General features: G+C 47.9%; 2 protein-coding genes across 2 annotated transcripts; both read right to left on the bottom strand.

Annotated features, from left to right (window-relative positions):
• Positions 1 to 3578: 3578 nt before the first annotated feature.
• LOC125537924 (BTB/POZ and MATH domain-containing protein 2-like) lies at positions 3579 to 6399 on the bottom strand. Its single transcript, XM_087540155.1, has 2 exons — positions 5309 to 6399; positions 3579 to 4041 (listed from the first exon to the last, which is right to left on the bottom strand). The coding sequence occupies exons 1-2, from the start codon at positions 6368 to 6370 to the stop codon at positions 3853 to 3855; spliced, it is 1251 nt and encodes a 416-aa protein (XP_087396281.1). The 5' UTR covers positions 6371 to 6399; the 3' UTR covers positions 3579 to 3852.
• A 1741-nt stretch (positions 6400 to 8140) lies between these two features.
• Positions 8141 to 11030, bottom strand: LOC125534145 (BTB/POZ and MATH domain-containing protein 3-like). The gene is made up of 2 exons (XM_048697434.2): positions 10419 to 11030; positions 8141 to 8347 (listed from the first exon to the last, which is right to left on the bottom strand). The coding sequence occupies exons 1-2, from the start codon at positions 11028 to 11030 to the stop codon at positions 8141 to 8143; spliced, it is 819 nt and encodes a 272-aa protein (XP_048553391.2).
• Positions 11031 to 16928: the final 5898 nt, after the last annotated feature.

Here is a 16928-nt window from a genome sequence, read left to right as displayed (position 1 = left end):
CCCTTGTTCAGCCGACTGCCAGTCATCTTCAGGGAGGACGACTCAACACTAACCAGTAAGACGATTAGTTCCAGTCGTCTGAATTTTTGTCGAAAAGGACCACCTGCACGAATGAATTGACAAAAAAGACCACCTGCTGATAAATTTAACAAAAAAGACCCCCTCGACTGTGGCGGCAGGTGCGGCAGGCCACACGTGGCACCTGCCGCCACGCAGCAAGGCGGCAGCACTATACCGCCTGGCAGAACGGGAATCGGCGCTGGCGACGGAACGGCAGCGGCGTGTGGGGCCCGGCCGTCAAGGGGTGTGGCGGCAGTGCTGTACCGCCTGGGCCCTGCCGCCTCACGAGCTGGCGGCAGCCCTGTTCATCACCCTGCTGCTAATGCGCGCTACGGAGCCGGCTATCACAAATGATGCGCAGTGCATCGTGGTCGTCTGCAATCAGTGCCAAAAAATACGAAACGTTGGGAACCAGTGCCTCAAAGCAGACGAAACTCGCGCTGGGAATCAGTGCCTCAAAACTTGTGGCCGCATGCGCTTTGTGCTTTGCTGGACTTGTGCATTCAACAGCAGCGCCATGCGCTTTGCCATGCAGCAGCAGTAGCAATCAGCAGCGGTGGCCGGCTCCTTAGCGCGCAGTAGCAGCAGGGCGATGAACAGGGCTGCCGCCAGCCCGCGAGGCGGCCGGGCCCAGGCGCTACAGTACTGCCGCCACGCCCCTTGGCGGCCGGGCTCCACACGCCGCAGCCGTTCCGTCGCCAGCGCCGATTCCCGTTCTGGCAGGCGGTACAGTGCTGCCGCCTCGCTGCGTGGCGGCAGGTGCCACGTGTCGCCTGCCGCACTTGCCGCCACAGTCGAGGGGGTCCTTTTTGTCAAATTTATCAGCAGGTGGTCTTTTTTGTCAATTCATTCGCGCAGGTGGTCCTTTTCGACAAAAAATCCCAGTCGTCTTGTCCAAAGATGACGCCGTATTATTTGTGGAATATATCTAAACCGTGTATTATTTTTGTAAATTAATAAAAATGTATTATTTTAGAAAAAATAGCTAATTTATTATGCTCCCAAATCTTGGACCTCTCCCATTCAAATGGGGTATTTAATTTGAAATTTGTTTCACCATTTTGACAGGGTCAATGAATTATTAAATCAATCGACAACAACCAGCCTATAAAAGCATACAGTCCGTGCATCCTCTCACCACCTAGAAAAAAACACCAATATGCGATATTGTAACACCAATATAATACATGCAACCATCAACCTAAAAAACGTCCCCACATAAATATGGATTGATTAGCACATAATACTGAATCACCTCGCGAAAGGGATAGAAATACAACAATATAAATAAAAAGAAAACACACTTCATCATACCCCCCACTCACCAAACCAAATACTCCTCAGTTTCAAAATATAAGGCGTGTTAGTTTCTTATAAAATAGTCAAATTTATTAAACACTAACCAACACTAATAGAAAAAGGGCCTTCAGTCCCGATTCTGGAACCGGGACTAAAGGGTCGGTACTAATGCCTATCCCTTTAGTCCCGGTTCAATCCAGAATCGGGACTAAAGATTGAACCGGGACTAAAAGGCGCGGCCACGTGGAGCTCCACCTTTAGTCCCGGTTGGTAACCGGGACTAAAGGAAATTTTATGATCTTTTTTTGAAAAAAAAATTTGGAATTTTTTTCTGATTTTCAAATTTCTGAATTATTTTAACCTCTAGTCTGTAATCACCACCCCTCATCACTTCTCAATTTATCCTCTAATCACCTCTCATCATTCCACATCATCTAACTTCCCAAACGGTCACCCATCCTCCCACTCCCCCAGCCTGAGCACGCTTAACTTCGGGGTTCTATTCTCCCTCGCTCCAAGTCTGCACTTATTGTTTTCCTGACAATACTAAGATGTCAATCCTATTAACCTTCTAGAATTTTGCTTGAGCATGAAGTGACACATTTCATAGTTTTATTTTGAAACTATTGTTTTAAAAAACAATAATTATTTAGTAACAATAATATTTCTTGAATAATTAGTTTGACCATTGTTTGACCACAGTTTGACCACAGTTTGACCAGATTTGACCAAAATTGGAATTACAGAAATAATTATTTAGTAACACTAATATTCTAGAATAATTAGTTTGACCATTGTTTGACCATAGTTTGCCCACTGTTTGAATTTTTTTCAATTTTTTTCACTCTAGATCTTAAAAGCCTCGTAACTTTTTTCTATTAGGTTTTTGAGGATTTTGAAAATGTTTAACGGGGTTCCCCCAATTAAATTCGGATGTAACTTTTCGAGTAGATGATTTTTCATATAAAAAACCTTTTCATCCGAGTTAGTATGCAAAAGTTATGCCCATTTTTACAAATTTCAGAGTGATTTTGCAAATAAAGTCAAAATTCACATTTGCAAATTTTCCCAACAACTAGACCACATATCACATGGGAAACTTATTTTCTTTTATTTTTTTGACATTTCCATCATTTTCTTTTATTTTTTAAAAAACTGAAAAGGCAATCCGGGGGGGGGGGGGGTAGAGTTTGAAAATGGGACCTTTAGTACCGGTTCATGGCACGAACTGGGACTAAAGGTCCCATTTTCATTAGTCCCGGTTCGTGCCTCAAACCGGGACTAAAGGTTCGTGCCTCAAACCGGGACTAAAGGTCTAATCTTTAGTCCTGGTTTGAGGCACGAACCGGGACCAATGGTTGTGGGCCAGGAGCGAGGCCCATTGGTCCCGGTTCATCCCACCAACCGGGACCAAAAGGTCCAGATGAACCGGGACCAATGGCCCACGTGGCCCGGCCGGCCCCCTGGGCTCACGAATCGGGACCAATGCCCCCATTGGTCCCGGTTCTGGACTTAACCGGGACTAATGGGCTGACCCGGCCTGAACCAAAGCCCTGTTTTCTACTAGTGCAAGTTCAGAGCCGAAAACATCAACATCCGCAATATTAAATAAATAACATACGAAAAATCATTTCACGACGAATCTAACAATACCGATTGGTATTATGAATATTGATACATTTATTTACAAAATTGGTCAAACTAAAACAGGTTTGACTTTTCAAAGACTACACCTTATATTCTGAAACACATGGAGTAGAAAATTTATGAAAATCCAACAACATCAACGACGCAGCAAAGCTCACCCAATCCTTCTAGATGAAGATGATGCCCAAGTGCATGCCAAATTTGGCGGCCTTTTCTCTTGGAGGTCCTCACAGGTATAGGGTGTGCATGTGCATGTGCATGTGGATGAGTGTACGTGTGTGTATGTGAGCGCTTGCATTTGTACTGTATTTCTAAAAAAATTATAAAGGTTTGCTCACACAAACACATGGTGCAACTGCAAGTGCAAATAAGTATCTAACAACACAACTAACTAACTAGAAAAATGTTGCTTTGAAAATACTAAATCGATGCAATCATGAAATTTGGACCTTTTTCGCAACATCACAACTCGAGGACTAACCTAAGTCGACCAATTTCTCTCGTTTGACAACCAAATGACATAAGAAACATACGATAACTATTTCGTAAGTAATAGTCCATGAAACGTTGATAGCACAAGTTAAATATAATGGAATTTGGTCTAGAATATGACGCTCAACAAAAATTCCAATCTGGTGAGCTTTATACAAAGAAAGCATTACTCCCTTCATTCCTTTATGTAAGAGTATATGGTAGTAAAAATAGATACAAAGCCTAGTATATCAGATGACCAGAGCAACTGGACTTTGTCTTCTGAAGACGTTGGTGAGCTCTCCAATACTTGGACACATTGTTGTATGTTGGTTCTTTCAGACCACCCTTCGTTTTGACCCTAGATATTTGCCACTACAAGAAGCCAAGCATGGGCTGGCTTGTTAGGAGCCGCTGTGGATGTGGAATACAGAAGCCAACCAAGGCCAGCGCCAGGACGCAAACCGAGGGCAAAACCGCATGGCGTACTCGCGAGGCACGTCGCTTCATGTTGCGTGATATTGGAGTCCTGCCTCGCTGCATCCGTACGACCTGCTTGCGAACCTGACAAGTATCAAGATATGTGATATTGTAAATTGTAAAAAGAATGTTGTAAACTTCAAAGCACAATAAGGCCAGATTGAGCTATTTTAACATGATCCAAAATAGATATGGGTCATCTAACGTCTAATATTACTCTTACCTCTTGGAGGTAAAACGATTTCTATGATGGTGTAGGGCTAATATGAACATCCTATATTGCAAACCAGGAAACAAACTATATATCGCTAATAAAATCTAGCATCAAATAAGGGAAGATATAGCAATATCAATTAATGCTCTCTCTATCTTCCATATTTGGTTGTGTATAACAATTTTCAATGTTGGCATGTAAAATATATACCAGTAGGAATAAAGATTGTTGGTATAAAATAGTTAACAAATATATGTTGTAGAAACACTTGAGTAATTTAGAGCAAGAGAATGGCATTAATACACATATAAGAGTATGTGTGTTTTTGTAAGTAAATAAATATATTATCAATCTATTACCAAAAATTTTAGATAGGCGTACTAATTCTGAAAATATAGCCATAAAATATTTATATTTGAACAATTTTGTAGTACACGGAATAAGTACAAGAATATAAATATAAGATATTCAACTTGAAGTATCTCTATAATGCACATACATTTTCCTTCTAAAACTGTAGGACGTGATAAGGAGCATTGGAATCATATTTCAACTTATAATATATATGCACACATAGAATAATATTTTATTTTCAAGCATGTAGTAGCATATATATATATATATATATATATATATATATATATATATATATATATATATATATAGAAGAGTATAATCTGTCAAAAGTATTTGCTTTTAGTCTTGCTGCAGTGTTTGTATATCCCAATTTATCTTGACAGTTGAGATCAAATTGCATCTTAAAATTTCTCTGATGAGATTAAATTGTCCCCACTGGCACTGCATATGCCTGGTCTGATCACACGCCCTTGGGTGCCAGTATCAGCGCATAAAAACAGTTATATACATCTCTAAAATGCAAACACAAAACAGAGAAAGTAGTAATAACAGAGCACAAATGGTATGTTGATTCATCTCAAAGTCCAAATTAACCATGTGGTGCAGATTAAAAAACTAGGCGAAAGATGATGGATACGGATGTTTGTAGAATTCATAGTGCAAACCATCATGTGGGAATATTGGTCAAAATAATGAGAAACATTTGCCCACTGCGATTATGTTCCAGTAAGTTCTAACATAAATTTATTTAAAGACAATTCTACCATAAATTACACGTACCCCTATTGACGACGGCAGATTCTGTTTCAAAATATCCACCATCACCCCCGGATAGCGTGTCATGAGGTGCTTGAATCCATTGGTCTCCTTCATGGCGTCGAGCACATCCTGCGACGACACAAATGCAATGCAAGCATTTTTGAGAAGGACGCGGTCATACCACTCTGCCAAAGTTAGGGCGGTTGCCACTGTTTGCTCGTTTATGTTTTGGCATAGTTTCCCTTCGCACATCGCCGCTAGCCTGTCCAGGCCATATCGAACTCCGACAACAAACAAATGTTGCAGCGTCGCGTTTTTCTCAAGATCACAACCATGTGGGAGCGTATCCGTGTACATGAAATAAAGAAGCGCCTCAAAGATGACGGGGTCCATGTCATCAACCTTGACGGGTTTTGTAGGGTCCTCCTTTGTCGGGTCCAAAAGCTCTGCCCTGAAGGCCGGTGATCGTGCCGCCAGCACGTGTCTATGAGCACGGAACGATTTGTCACCCACGATGAACGTTACATCCACGCCTTCCTGGTCCTTCAACATCCTTGCAAAATCCTCTTGCAGATTCGACGGCGGGGCCGGGATGGCCAAAGTGTCATGCTTCCTCATGACAGTCAAAACACACCTGATCGTTACACAGTCCTCGTTGTCGGATAGCAGCCGTCGCAGCTTGGACTTCTGGACAAAGTGCTCGAAGCCCCAAAAAATACCTGCGGACTGGAAGGTATGTTCTATGCTCCGTTGCACAAACACTTGGCCATCCTTGCCCAATAAACTCAGGGTGTAGTTGGTCTGCAACCCTAGTTCTCCATTGCATAGACGCAGATAAGCGGAGGCGTGGGCGCCACCGCCCGCCTTCCACCCGTCGGGGTAGAACGTGATGTCCCACTCGCAGCCGCCGACGAAGAATGTGCTCGACGAGACAAAGTTGCCGGCGCCCATGCCGTCTAGCAGCGAGAAGCCCGTCACCTCAAAATTGTGCGCCGCGGTGTCGCCCTCCGTAAAACTCGTTGACCACGTCTCGGGCACATCCTGCTTCACCGAAGAAGACGCAGAACCGATGGTGTTTCCCATCGGAATAGGTAGGAGATCGGGCGAAGGGCGACGGGCTGGTGCTGCAGGTTCGTGACATACGCGTCGCTTATGTATATATTATGCCAAAAGTGTTCAGAGTTCACGTCGCGTACGCACGGACATATAGATGGAATATAATCCTCCAAAAAAGAGGGTTTCCTGATATTTACCCTGGTGCAATTCTGTAAGGACAGAGTTCACGTACCGTACGAGAGCGGCTGGTGTTGGAAGGCACCGGCAGGCGGCAGTGCCGTCAGCAACCGGGTCTCGCAATGATTATTTTTTTTTTTTTTTGCGAAATCTCGCAATCAAAATTTTTGCCACGGATCAGGCCCTCGATTGCGTTTGCTTAGCTCTGGATTAGATGGGCCAGGCGGCCAGCAATTTTGTTTCGAAAAGAAAACTTGGCAAAAAAAATTCTCTCTTTTTTTTGTATACAAGGGTCGAATTGCCCTTGCTTAATGCATATACCTGCCGTTCAACAAAAATATTTTTCCTAAGAAAAGACACCCAAATCATCTTAATAAATCTGATAATATCAAGGAACATAGAGTACGACGGAGACAGAAAAGACACAAACAATCAACAACAACAAAAAACCATGCTGGCCGTCTTATTCCTACGGCTGCTAAAAGGGCGCTCCGCCGGCTCCGCTCCGCGGAGAGTGGCCGAACAGGCGCTTATTACAAAGATATTCCACCTGTTTCTTTTTATCTTGTATGTAAGATTTGCCTTAAGTCAAACTTTGCAATGTTTGATCAAATTTATACTAAAAATATCATCATCTACAATACTAAAGATCTACAATATGAATTCCACAAGGCACCTAATGATATTAATTCGAGTGTCGAGGCACCCTTCCAGCCCAGTCATACTCATCATACATCGGAGCTGAGCGTATACAAATTTCGTACAGGACTGTATGAGCGGAGCCCGAGGAGCCAAGCACGGCTTGCCTCGTTCCCATCCTATGTAAAACAACGGCCGTTGTGCATGTAAAAATAGAGGCCAACAAAGGGGGTCAGCGCCAGGACGCAGACGGAGGGCAAAACTGCACGGCGAACTCGCGAGGACCACAGCTTCATGTTGCGTGATCTGGGGATCCTACCCGGCTGGCTCCGTGCAGCCTGATTGCAAACCCAAAGACAGGAAACAAGGTATGCAAAGTTGTAATAAACTGTAAAAAGAAATTGAAAACTGTGTAAAGCACAATGAGGTCAGGTTGAGAAAACTATCTAGGCATCTACTCTAATCATACGCCCTTGGGGTACCAGTATCAGCGCATGAAAACAGAACAGATATATATGCTATGCTAATTCAGCCCAAAGTCCAAAGTCCAAACCATGTTGTCCAGATGAAAATAACCCGGCAAAGGATGATGTATATGGCTGTTTTTAGAATTCATAGTGCAAACCATCTTGGGAGAGGCTCAGAAAATAAAAACAGATACTGAATGCGACAATCTTTTGTTATGAAAGAAATTTATTCAGAGAAAATTCTAGCATAAATTACGCATACCCCCGGTGAAGACAGCTTCTGTTTTAAGATATCCACCAGGGCCCATGGACAGCTTCTCATGAGGTGCTTGAATCCATCGGTTTCCTTGACGACATCGAGCACATCCTGCGACGACACAAATGTGATGCAAGCATTTTTCAGTCGCACGCGATCATGCTGCTCTGCTAAAGTTAGGGTGGTCGCAACTGTTTGCTCGTTTATGTTTTGGCATAGCTTCCCTTCGCAAATCGTCACCAGCCTGTCCAGTCCATATCAATCTCCGACAGCCAACAAACGCCACAATATCCCGGTTTTCTCAAGATCGCTACCATGTGGGAGTATATCAGTGTACATGAAATGAAGAAGTGCCTCGAAGATGTCGGACGTCATGTCATGAACATTGACGGGGTTTGTAGGGTCCTCCTTTGTCAACGGGTCCAAAAGCTCTGCCTTGAAGGCCGGCGACCGTGCCGCCAGAATGTGTTTTTTTTTGAACTGTCACCGGGAGAGGGATAGCGATCCCTCCACCTGAATTTTATTGCCAAGTCACCACCACAGGGGGGAGGTCCTCATTTTTACAAACAGCAACACACACTAGAAGGGAAAATCCAACAGAGCCTAGACTAGATCACCGCATCAACGCATGCACCCATGCATCAATATCCTCGCGATCCCGTGGACGTAGCCGCTCCCGCCAAAGAACAGCATCCTCGCGACAGCAGCTTAGTACCCGGTCTAGGGACGGCACCATAGCTTGAAAAACCACACCGTTCCGATGCTTCCATAGGTGCCAGCAGCAAAGGAGGACGAAGGTGCCCGGAGAGACGTCTCCAACTGCTGCTCTCACATCCAGGGCGGAGAGCCGCTCCACCGATGTGTCCGCCGTGATCACCACACCTCCCACGGCGCGCCAAAACTCACGTGCGAATGGGCAGCCAAACACCAGGTGGTCCGCAGTTTCCAGCTCCGCCGAGCAGACGGGGCAGCCGGCCCCCGTGTGATCAACAATGCTTTTCCGGAGGAGGACATCTCGAGTGTTGATCCGACGGTGGACTAGCAGCCAACAGAAGAATTTCACCCGCGACGGCGCGCGCGTCCCCCAGACGAATGCAGCATGGGGTGAGAGACGGCCGCCGTAGCATAGGAAGGCGTAAGCGCGGCTCGTGACAAGCCCGCCGGACCGCGGGTGCCCACAGAGCGGCAGCACCCTCTCGTCTACGCCCGGCGTCGCGGGTGCTTCAGGAAGGATGGCGAGAAGGGCCGCACGCTCCCGAGCACCAGCCTGGGTGTGTCTTGTGACCAAGACGCGGTCAAGCCCCCCTCCCCAGACGTGGGACACGGTGGCCTCGGCGCTCGTGGTGTGCGAGTATAGCGCGGGGAAGGCCACACTCAGGGGGCCGCACGGCAGCCACCAGTCGAGCCAGAAGGAGGTTCTTCGCCCATCTTGCACGCGCACTCGGGACAGGGCACGGCAGAGCGGCAGCATGCCGCGCAGAGAACGCCCATGCTCCCCGGCATGACGACAGCTACCGAGGTGGAGAAGGGAGCGCCCGTTCAGCTCCGCCCAAACCCACGACGCCCATCTCGACTCCGACGAGTGTAGACGATGAAGCATCTTGAGCAGCAGGCACTTATTCTGGGTGGCAAGGTCTCGCACCCCGACCCCCACCCCCCCTCGCACTTCGCCCTGCAGACCTGGCTCCAAGCAATCAGGCATTGGGCTCCCGTGGCCCGGTCGGCCGCATTCCAAAGGAACGCGCGACGAAGCGCATCCATGGTTTTAACAACGGCCGGCGGAAGGACGATAGCGGCCATGGCGTACGCTGGAAGAGAGTCCAGCACCGCATTGATCAGGACTAGGCGGTCTGCGGGGGAGAGAAGGCGCGCCCGCCACCCAGCCAGGTAGGCATCGACCTTGGCGATCATCGGCGCGAAGTTGACCGCTGACAGCTTGTCCCACGATAGAGGCAGGGCCCAGGCCATCTGGGCCGGGGGCACTTGAGCGGTTGAGGAGCCCCGTCGCCTCCTTGATCTCGGCGGGAGAGAAGCGGCTCACAAGGGCTCCACCGTCGACGCCTCGGACGCCCTGGTACAGCGCCTCTAGATCGAAGCGCCATTCAGGGGGGCAGCAGCGCCTGAGAAGGTTGGCGAAGAAACCCCGCAGCGCGGTCGCTTTACCATGGTGATCAACCACCTCCAGCCCATCGACATCGAGCGTGCGGATCCAGTTCCCGCGACGGCGATGGGAGGCACTGGCGTGGAAGAATTTGGTATTCTCATCGCCTTCTCGGACCGCACGGCACTTCCCACGTTGTTTCCAGTGCGCGCTCTGCCTCTTGATGGATGCGGCAAGGCAACGACGAGCATCCTGCCTCAGCAGTGTTTCATCTCTAGACAGACATCTAAACTCTTCCAAGAAATCAAGGAGGTCAACCACAAACTTGCAATCATTATCAAAGGTGGGGATGAATTTGTGTTGCCGTTTCCAAACCTTGGCCGTAGACCGGAACCTCTTCTTACGTGCCGCGAGCCGTCCTGCCGCGGCGAGAATGTGTTGATGAGCACGGAACAATTTCTCACCCACGACGAACGCTACATCCACGCCGTCCTCGTCCTTCAACATCCTTGCAATATCTTCGTGCAGATTTGACGGTGGGGTTAGGATGGTCAAAGCGCGCACCTCTTCGGTGCGATGCTTCCTAGTGACAGTCAAAACACACCTGATCGTCACACAGTCGTCGTTGCGGGATACCAACCGTTGCCGCTTGGACTTCTTGACGAAGCGCTCATAGCCCCAAAAGGTACCTGTGGATTTGAAGACATGCTCTAGGCTCACTTGCTCAAACACTTGGCCGTCCTTGCCCAATAAACTCAGGGTGTAGCTGGTCTGCAACCCTGGTTCTCCTTTGCACAGACGCAAGAAGGCTGAGGCGTGGGCACCTCCGTCCACCTTCCACCCATCTGGGTAGAAGGTGATGTCCGAGTCGCAGTCGCCGACTCTGAACGCGCTCGACCAGACCAAGTTGCCGCCGCCCATGCCGTCGAGCAGAGAGAAGCCCGTGACCTGGAAACTGTGCGCCGCGGTGTCGCCCTCCATAAAACTCGTCCACCACGTCTCCGGCACGCACTGCTTAGCCGGAGAAGAGCCGACGGTGTCTCCCATGGCAAAAGGTGGGAGATCGAGCCAAGGGCAACGGGATGGCGCTGCAGGTTCGTGACATACGCCTCCCTTATGTATTCAGCAGGAACAGGGTACCTATGCCAGAAGTGTTAAGAGTTCAGTTCGCGTACGCATGGAAGAAGATGGAATATAATCCTTCAAAGATTTTTTTCTTTTCAAAAAGGGGGTCTCCCCGGCCTCTGCATCAGAGTGATGCATACGGCCATCTTATTAACCAAATAAAAAATTTTCAACAAGGTTCCAAAGTCTCCAACTGTAAAAACTGAAAAGAAAGCTCACAGAGAGCCAAAACAGGTTAGAAACACAAACTAGCCAAGAAAAGACGTCCCAACCGGCTGGCTAAAGATAGATAGGTAAACTAATTGCGTATCCTATTATATGACCGCCATCCAAACCGGTTGAAGATATCCCGAGCTACCATCTCCCAACGGATAGATCCAGTAACCAAATGCTCCATGGCCTCCATCGGAGTGAGTAGCGACCATGAATGGATCACTGCCGTGGCTCGGAAAATAACCTGCAAAAAGTGAATAGGTGATATTCTGTTAAAAACCAAATCATTTCTGCAATTCCAGATAGTCCACAGCAAAGGGCAAACTCCAACACGAATATGTCTCGCTAAGTCAGGCTCAATCCCATTAAGCCATGTCCCAAATAACGTGTTGACAGAATTCGGTGGAGTAATATTAAAAGCAATGTTGATCGTCCGCTAAAGGACTTTGGCCAACGGGCAATCAAGAAAGAGGTGTTTGATCGTCTCATCCCGATCACAGAAACTACACCTAGTCGGTCCTGTCCAATTACGCTTTATCAAGTTCTCCTTGGTTAAAATAACTTGTTTATGGACAAACCACATAAACACTTTTATTTTCAATGGAACTTTGACAACCCAAACATGCTTGGAGGTAGGAATGGAGTTCGAATTAATAACATCAATATACATTGATTTAACTGTGAATACTCCAGACCTAATTAGTTTCCAGCGTAATTCATCGGGTTGTTGAGAAAGCTGAACCTCCATCAGCCTCCTAACTAGACGGAGCCATTCTTCCCAACGATTGCCCGCTAGCGACCGTCTAAACTAAATATTAAGGGGGGTAGATTGAAATACCGTTGCAACGAACACCTCACGTCGTTGAACAATACGATATAAAGACGGATATTGAATGGCCAAGGGTTTCTCGCCGAGCCAAGTATCCTCCCAGAAGCGCGTACTAGTGCCGTTGCCAATAACAAACTTTGTCCTATTAAACAAGGATTGTTTGACTTTCATCAGTCCTTTCCAGAAAGGCGAGTCAGTCGGCCTGACTATGACCTGGGACAAGGTTTTTGTCTGTAGGTACTTGCTGCGAAGGATTTGCGCCCACGTGGCATCAGTCTCAGAAGAGAGCTTCCGCAACCACTTACTAAGAAGGCATCTGTTCTTAGCTTCAAGATTCTCAATACCAAGACCCCCTTGGTCTTTCGGTCTACAGATGATATCCCATTTAGCAAGCCGGTATTTTCTTTTTAGTTCATCACCCTGCCAAAAGAAACGCGATCGGTAAAAGTCTAGTCTTTTCCTAACACCAACTGGGACTTCAAAGAACGATACGAGAAACATAGGCATACTCGTGAGCACCGAATTTATCAGAATTAATTGCTCTGTATGACATGAGCTTACCCTTCCAGCAACTCAGTTTCTTCTCAAATCGGTCTTCGATGCACTTCCATTCTCTATTTGTCAGTTTACGATGGTGGATTAGAATACCTAGGTAAGAGAAAGGTAAATCCCCAACTCGCACCCAAACAATTGCCTATAAGCCTCCTGTTCGTCTTTGGCTCTACCAAAGCAGAACAACTCGCTCTTACGAAAGTTAATCTTTAACCTGGTCAATTGTTCGAAAAGGCATAACACCAGCTTCATATTTCTCGCCTTGGCCAAGTCATGCTCCATAAAGATGATTGTATCATCAGCATACTGAAGGATGGATACACCTCCATCAACAAGATGAGGTACCAAGCCACCTACTTGACCATTCTCCTTAGCCCTGCCTATCAAAATTGCTAACATATCAACCACAATGTTAAACAGGATAGGGGACATCGGATCTCCTTGTCTTAGGCCTTTATGTGTCTGAAAGTAATGACCAATATCGTCATTCACTTTAATTCTCACACTCCCTTGTTGCGTAAATGATTCAACCTGGCGGCGCCAGGCTTCATCAAAACCTTTCATACGCAATGCCTGTTGGAGGAATGGCCATTTGACCTTATCGTACGCTTTCTCGAAATCCACCTTAAAATTACTCCATCTAATTTTTTAGAATGGATTTCATGGAGCATTTCATGAAGGACGACCACCCCTTCAAGGATTTTTCTGTCCGGCATGAAAGCAGTTTGGGATTGTTGCACCACAGAATGCGCAATCTGTGTGAGCCTATTAGTCCCGACCTTGGTGAAGATTTTGAAACTAACATTGAGAAGGCAGATCGGCCTGAACTGCTCAATTCTCACAGCATCCGTTTTCTTAGGAAGCAGTGTGATAGTTCCAAAATTCAAGTGAAATAAGTGAAGCTGTCCAGAGAACAGATCATGAAACATAGGTAGCAAATCCCCCTTAATAATGTGCCAGCACTTTTTGTAGAACTCGATCAGGAATCCATCCGGTCCGGGAGCCTTATTGTTTTTCATCTGTGCAATAGCATCAAACACCTCCTTCTCTGAGAACGGGGCTACCAGAATATCATTATCAGCAGCCGATAGTTGAGGCACATCCTTAGTCCTGGACTCATCGAGGGACACACAATTATCCTCCGGAGGTCCAAATAACTGCCTATAATAGTCGGTTATATAGGTTTTTAGGTTATCCTATCCTAAAATACTGCCCTCATCTTGTTCAAGTTGAAAGATTCTCTTCTTTCTGTGCTTACCATTAGCAATCAAGTGAAAGAATTTAGTATTCGCGTCCCCTTGGACCACTTTGTGGACCTTAGCCCGCAATGCCCACTTCAATTCTTCTTCGCAGAGAAGTTCTTTCAACCTCTTCTCTGCCTCAGTTTTAACCTGAAGCTCAGCTGGCAGCAAAATCGTGGATTCGGCCTTTATGTCTAGGGTCTGTATAAGAGAAAGGAGCCTGTCCTTTTCAATCCTATACACCCCACTAAGGTGCTTAGCCCAACCCCGTAAGAAACTTCTCAAATTCCTAATCTTATTTTGCCAACGCTCGACCGCAGTCCTACCTCCCGCACCCTTAGCCCATTCCCTGGCAATCAGGTCCAAGAACCCTTCAAGTTCGAACCAGGCCATCTCGAATGAAAAGGTGTTTTTGTTTCCCACGTGGTTCGGCTCCCCTGAGTCTACGAACAAGGGTGTGTGATCAGATATGGCCCGCGAGAGAGCTTGAACCGTAACAAGAGGGAACTTCTGTTCCCACTCCACACTCGCGAGAACTCGATCAAGCTTTTCCTATGTCGGGTTTGGCATAGCATTAGCCCAGGTAAACTTTCGACCAGAAAGCTCTATCTCCCTTAGATCCAAGCTTTCAATAATGGTATTGAACATAAACGACCACTTGTCGTCAAAGTTATCATTATTCTTCTCCTCTCTCCTCCTAATGATATTGAAATCACCCCCAACTAAAATTGGAAGCTGCTCGGACCCACAGATTCGAACAAGGTCCGCCAGAAACTTCGGTTTAAGCTCGGGCTGTGCGGCAGCATAAACCGCCACCAAAGCCCAGTTGAAACCATCAACTTTAGACCTGACTCGAAACTTAACCGCGAAGTCGCCCATCACTACACTTCGGACTTCAAGCGAATTGCATCTCACACCTAGCAAGATACCACCCGATCTTCCTCGCGGAGGGAGGCAATGCCAATCGAATTCAACACCACCCGCAAGAGAGGAAAGAAACTGGGGCGTAAAGTTATCTCTACCAGTTTCCGATAGAGCAATAAAATCTAAACGATGCTCTAGAGATGCCTCAGCAAGAAACCTTCTTTTAGCCAAGTCTTTCAGACCTCTGCTATTCCAGAAGATTCCTTTCATAACTCATCATGAAATTTTTTAGTAGTCCGAATCCTAGCGCTCCTACGAACTGCAGAATCGGGATAAATCTTCCGTTTCCACTTGCGCTTTGGTTTACTAGGGTTCTGTCTCCCGGTCCTCATAACCAGGCTCAGTAGTACTAACAACTGCATTATCTATGGGCACATCATCGTCCTCAGACTCATTATTGGAGGGTGCTAGATCCGCACACAGATTATCGAGCACTCTAACCCCTAACGCATCAATCTCATCATCATTCATGGGTTTTACCGCTCCGAGATTATGAATAGTCTCTAAGGCACGCTGCCCTCCAAATCTAACAGATCATTCACCGAATTGGAAATCTCACTATCAGTAGCCCCTAGTGAAACTCCTAATTGGTTTGCATTATTTATAATTTCCTCATTAGCAAAATGCAATAAAGAATTAGATATGTTGACGGACATACCAGTAGAGATCTCAGCATCATGAAGCTTGGCCGCCCTCATAGCGCACCTCTGCTGCATGTCATCAACCTCCGAAAGCTCCTGAATGCGAGCACTCATCTGTCTCCCCGTCGAGACCGGGTCACGGATCCCGCCAAAAGCAACGACCTCCTCCCTAGTAAAGCCTCGCGCTGAATCCCGCAAAGGGTCAACCAAGGTTACCGGAGGAGGTGGCTGCGGGCTCCCATGCCCCTCGGACAAGTGCCCCACACCGAGGCCCAGGGCCACGGGCATGTCGGGAGAGAGGATGGCGGGGGCCGCCTGCCAGAGCCCTCCTCCCACCCCACCCCTCGGCGCAGAGTGGAACGCCGTCGTCATAGGAGACGCGGTCCTCCTGACTGGCGAAGAGGAAGGAGGAGCCAGGGACAGCTGCCCCAAACCCCCCTCCCCCAGCGCCACTGGAAGCGCGGGCGCCGCCGCCGCGACCGGAGGAGAAAGAGCCGAGGCCGCCTGCCTCGGGCCCCCTCTCCCAGCACCAGCCGACCCCATTGTGACCGGCGTCGCCGGCGTCGGGATAGGGAGGAGAGAAGTCGAGGCCACCTGCCCCGAACCCCTGTCACATGTCTGTTATAAAAGAAATACATGTCCAATAATTTTGGAAATTATTGTGGGGCTCTAGAGTAATATCTCTAGTCCATACAATAATTTACAGAAGCAACAAAAATGGTTTAGTTTTAAAACTAAATCAAAACAGAGGAAAAAATAGAAAACAGAAAGATTTAGAGAGGACAGAGAGAGAATGACTCACCTGGGCCTTACCTGTGCCAGCCCAGCACTGTTGGCCCAGGCCAGTCATCGCCTTCTTCCTGCCAGGAGGACAGCGCGCGCGTGGCCGACGCGCGTGAGCCCGCGCCTCACCAGCTCCTGCTTGCCGCCGAGGGCCTGAACGCCTCCACGAGCGCCACGCAACACCCCGACCCCTCTCTGCTTCCCCGTGCTCATCCCCTCCTCTCCCTCGTCTCTCTCAGGGCCGAGCGTGCCCATCGCCGCCATCCGCTACCACTGCGCCAACCGAGCTCGTATGGCCTCCCCATCGTGCCAGAAAGCTCCGTCGTCGAGCTCTACGCCATCTCCGCCGAGACACACGGCGCCGGACGCCCTGGAACGCCGTCAGCGACGCCATCTTCGTCCTCTGCTCCGACGGCCGCCGTCGCACGATTCGTCGTCGTCAGTGCATCCCCGACCTCCCCCTCGCGCTCGTTAGCCTCACTATGAGCCTCCGCACCGAACCCCTCTCTTCCCTCTACCGATTTCATCCTCTAACGAGTTGAATCCGTTGAGCCCGAGAGCTCGTCGCCGCCGACCATGGCGCCGCCGTGGCCAGAGCCCAAGACGGCCGCTCCCGCGCGCGTCATCATACCCCGTA

This window comes from Triticum urartu, chromosome 2A (assembly GCF_056163025.1).
Source record: "Triticum urartu cultivar PI428250 chromosome 2A, HENAU_Tu73, whole genome shotgun sequence".
In the NCBI taxonomy this organism is placed as follows: Eukaryota; Viridiplantae; Streptophyta; class Magnoliopsida; order Poales; family Poaceae; genus Triticum; species Triticum urartu.
Note: the sequence above shows the minus strand (reverse complement) of the source record. Positions and strands in the feature narration are given on the sequence as shown.

What these genes read in the sequence shown, in the direction of transcription:
- LOC125537924 (XM_087540155.1), bottom strand. Translation starts at nt 6,370, where the DNA reads ATGGGAAACACCATCGGTTCTGCGTCTTCTTCGGTGAAGCAGGATGTG. An exon ending in ATCTGCCGTCGTCAATAGGG is followed by an intron (nt 4,042 to 5,308) that starts GTACGTGTAATT and finishes GATACTTGTCAG; the next exon opens with GTTCGCAAGCAGGTCGTACG.
- LOC125534145 (XM_048697434.2), bottom strand. Translation starts at nt 11,030, where the DNA reads ATGGGAGACACCGTCGGCTCTTCTCCGGCTAAGCAGTGCGTGCCGGAG. An exon ending in TGTTCCGTGCTCATCAACAC is followed by an intron (nt 8,348 to 10,418) that starts ATTCTCGCCGCG and finishes AAAAAAAAACAC; the next exon opens with ATTCTGGCGGCACGGTCGCC.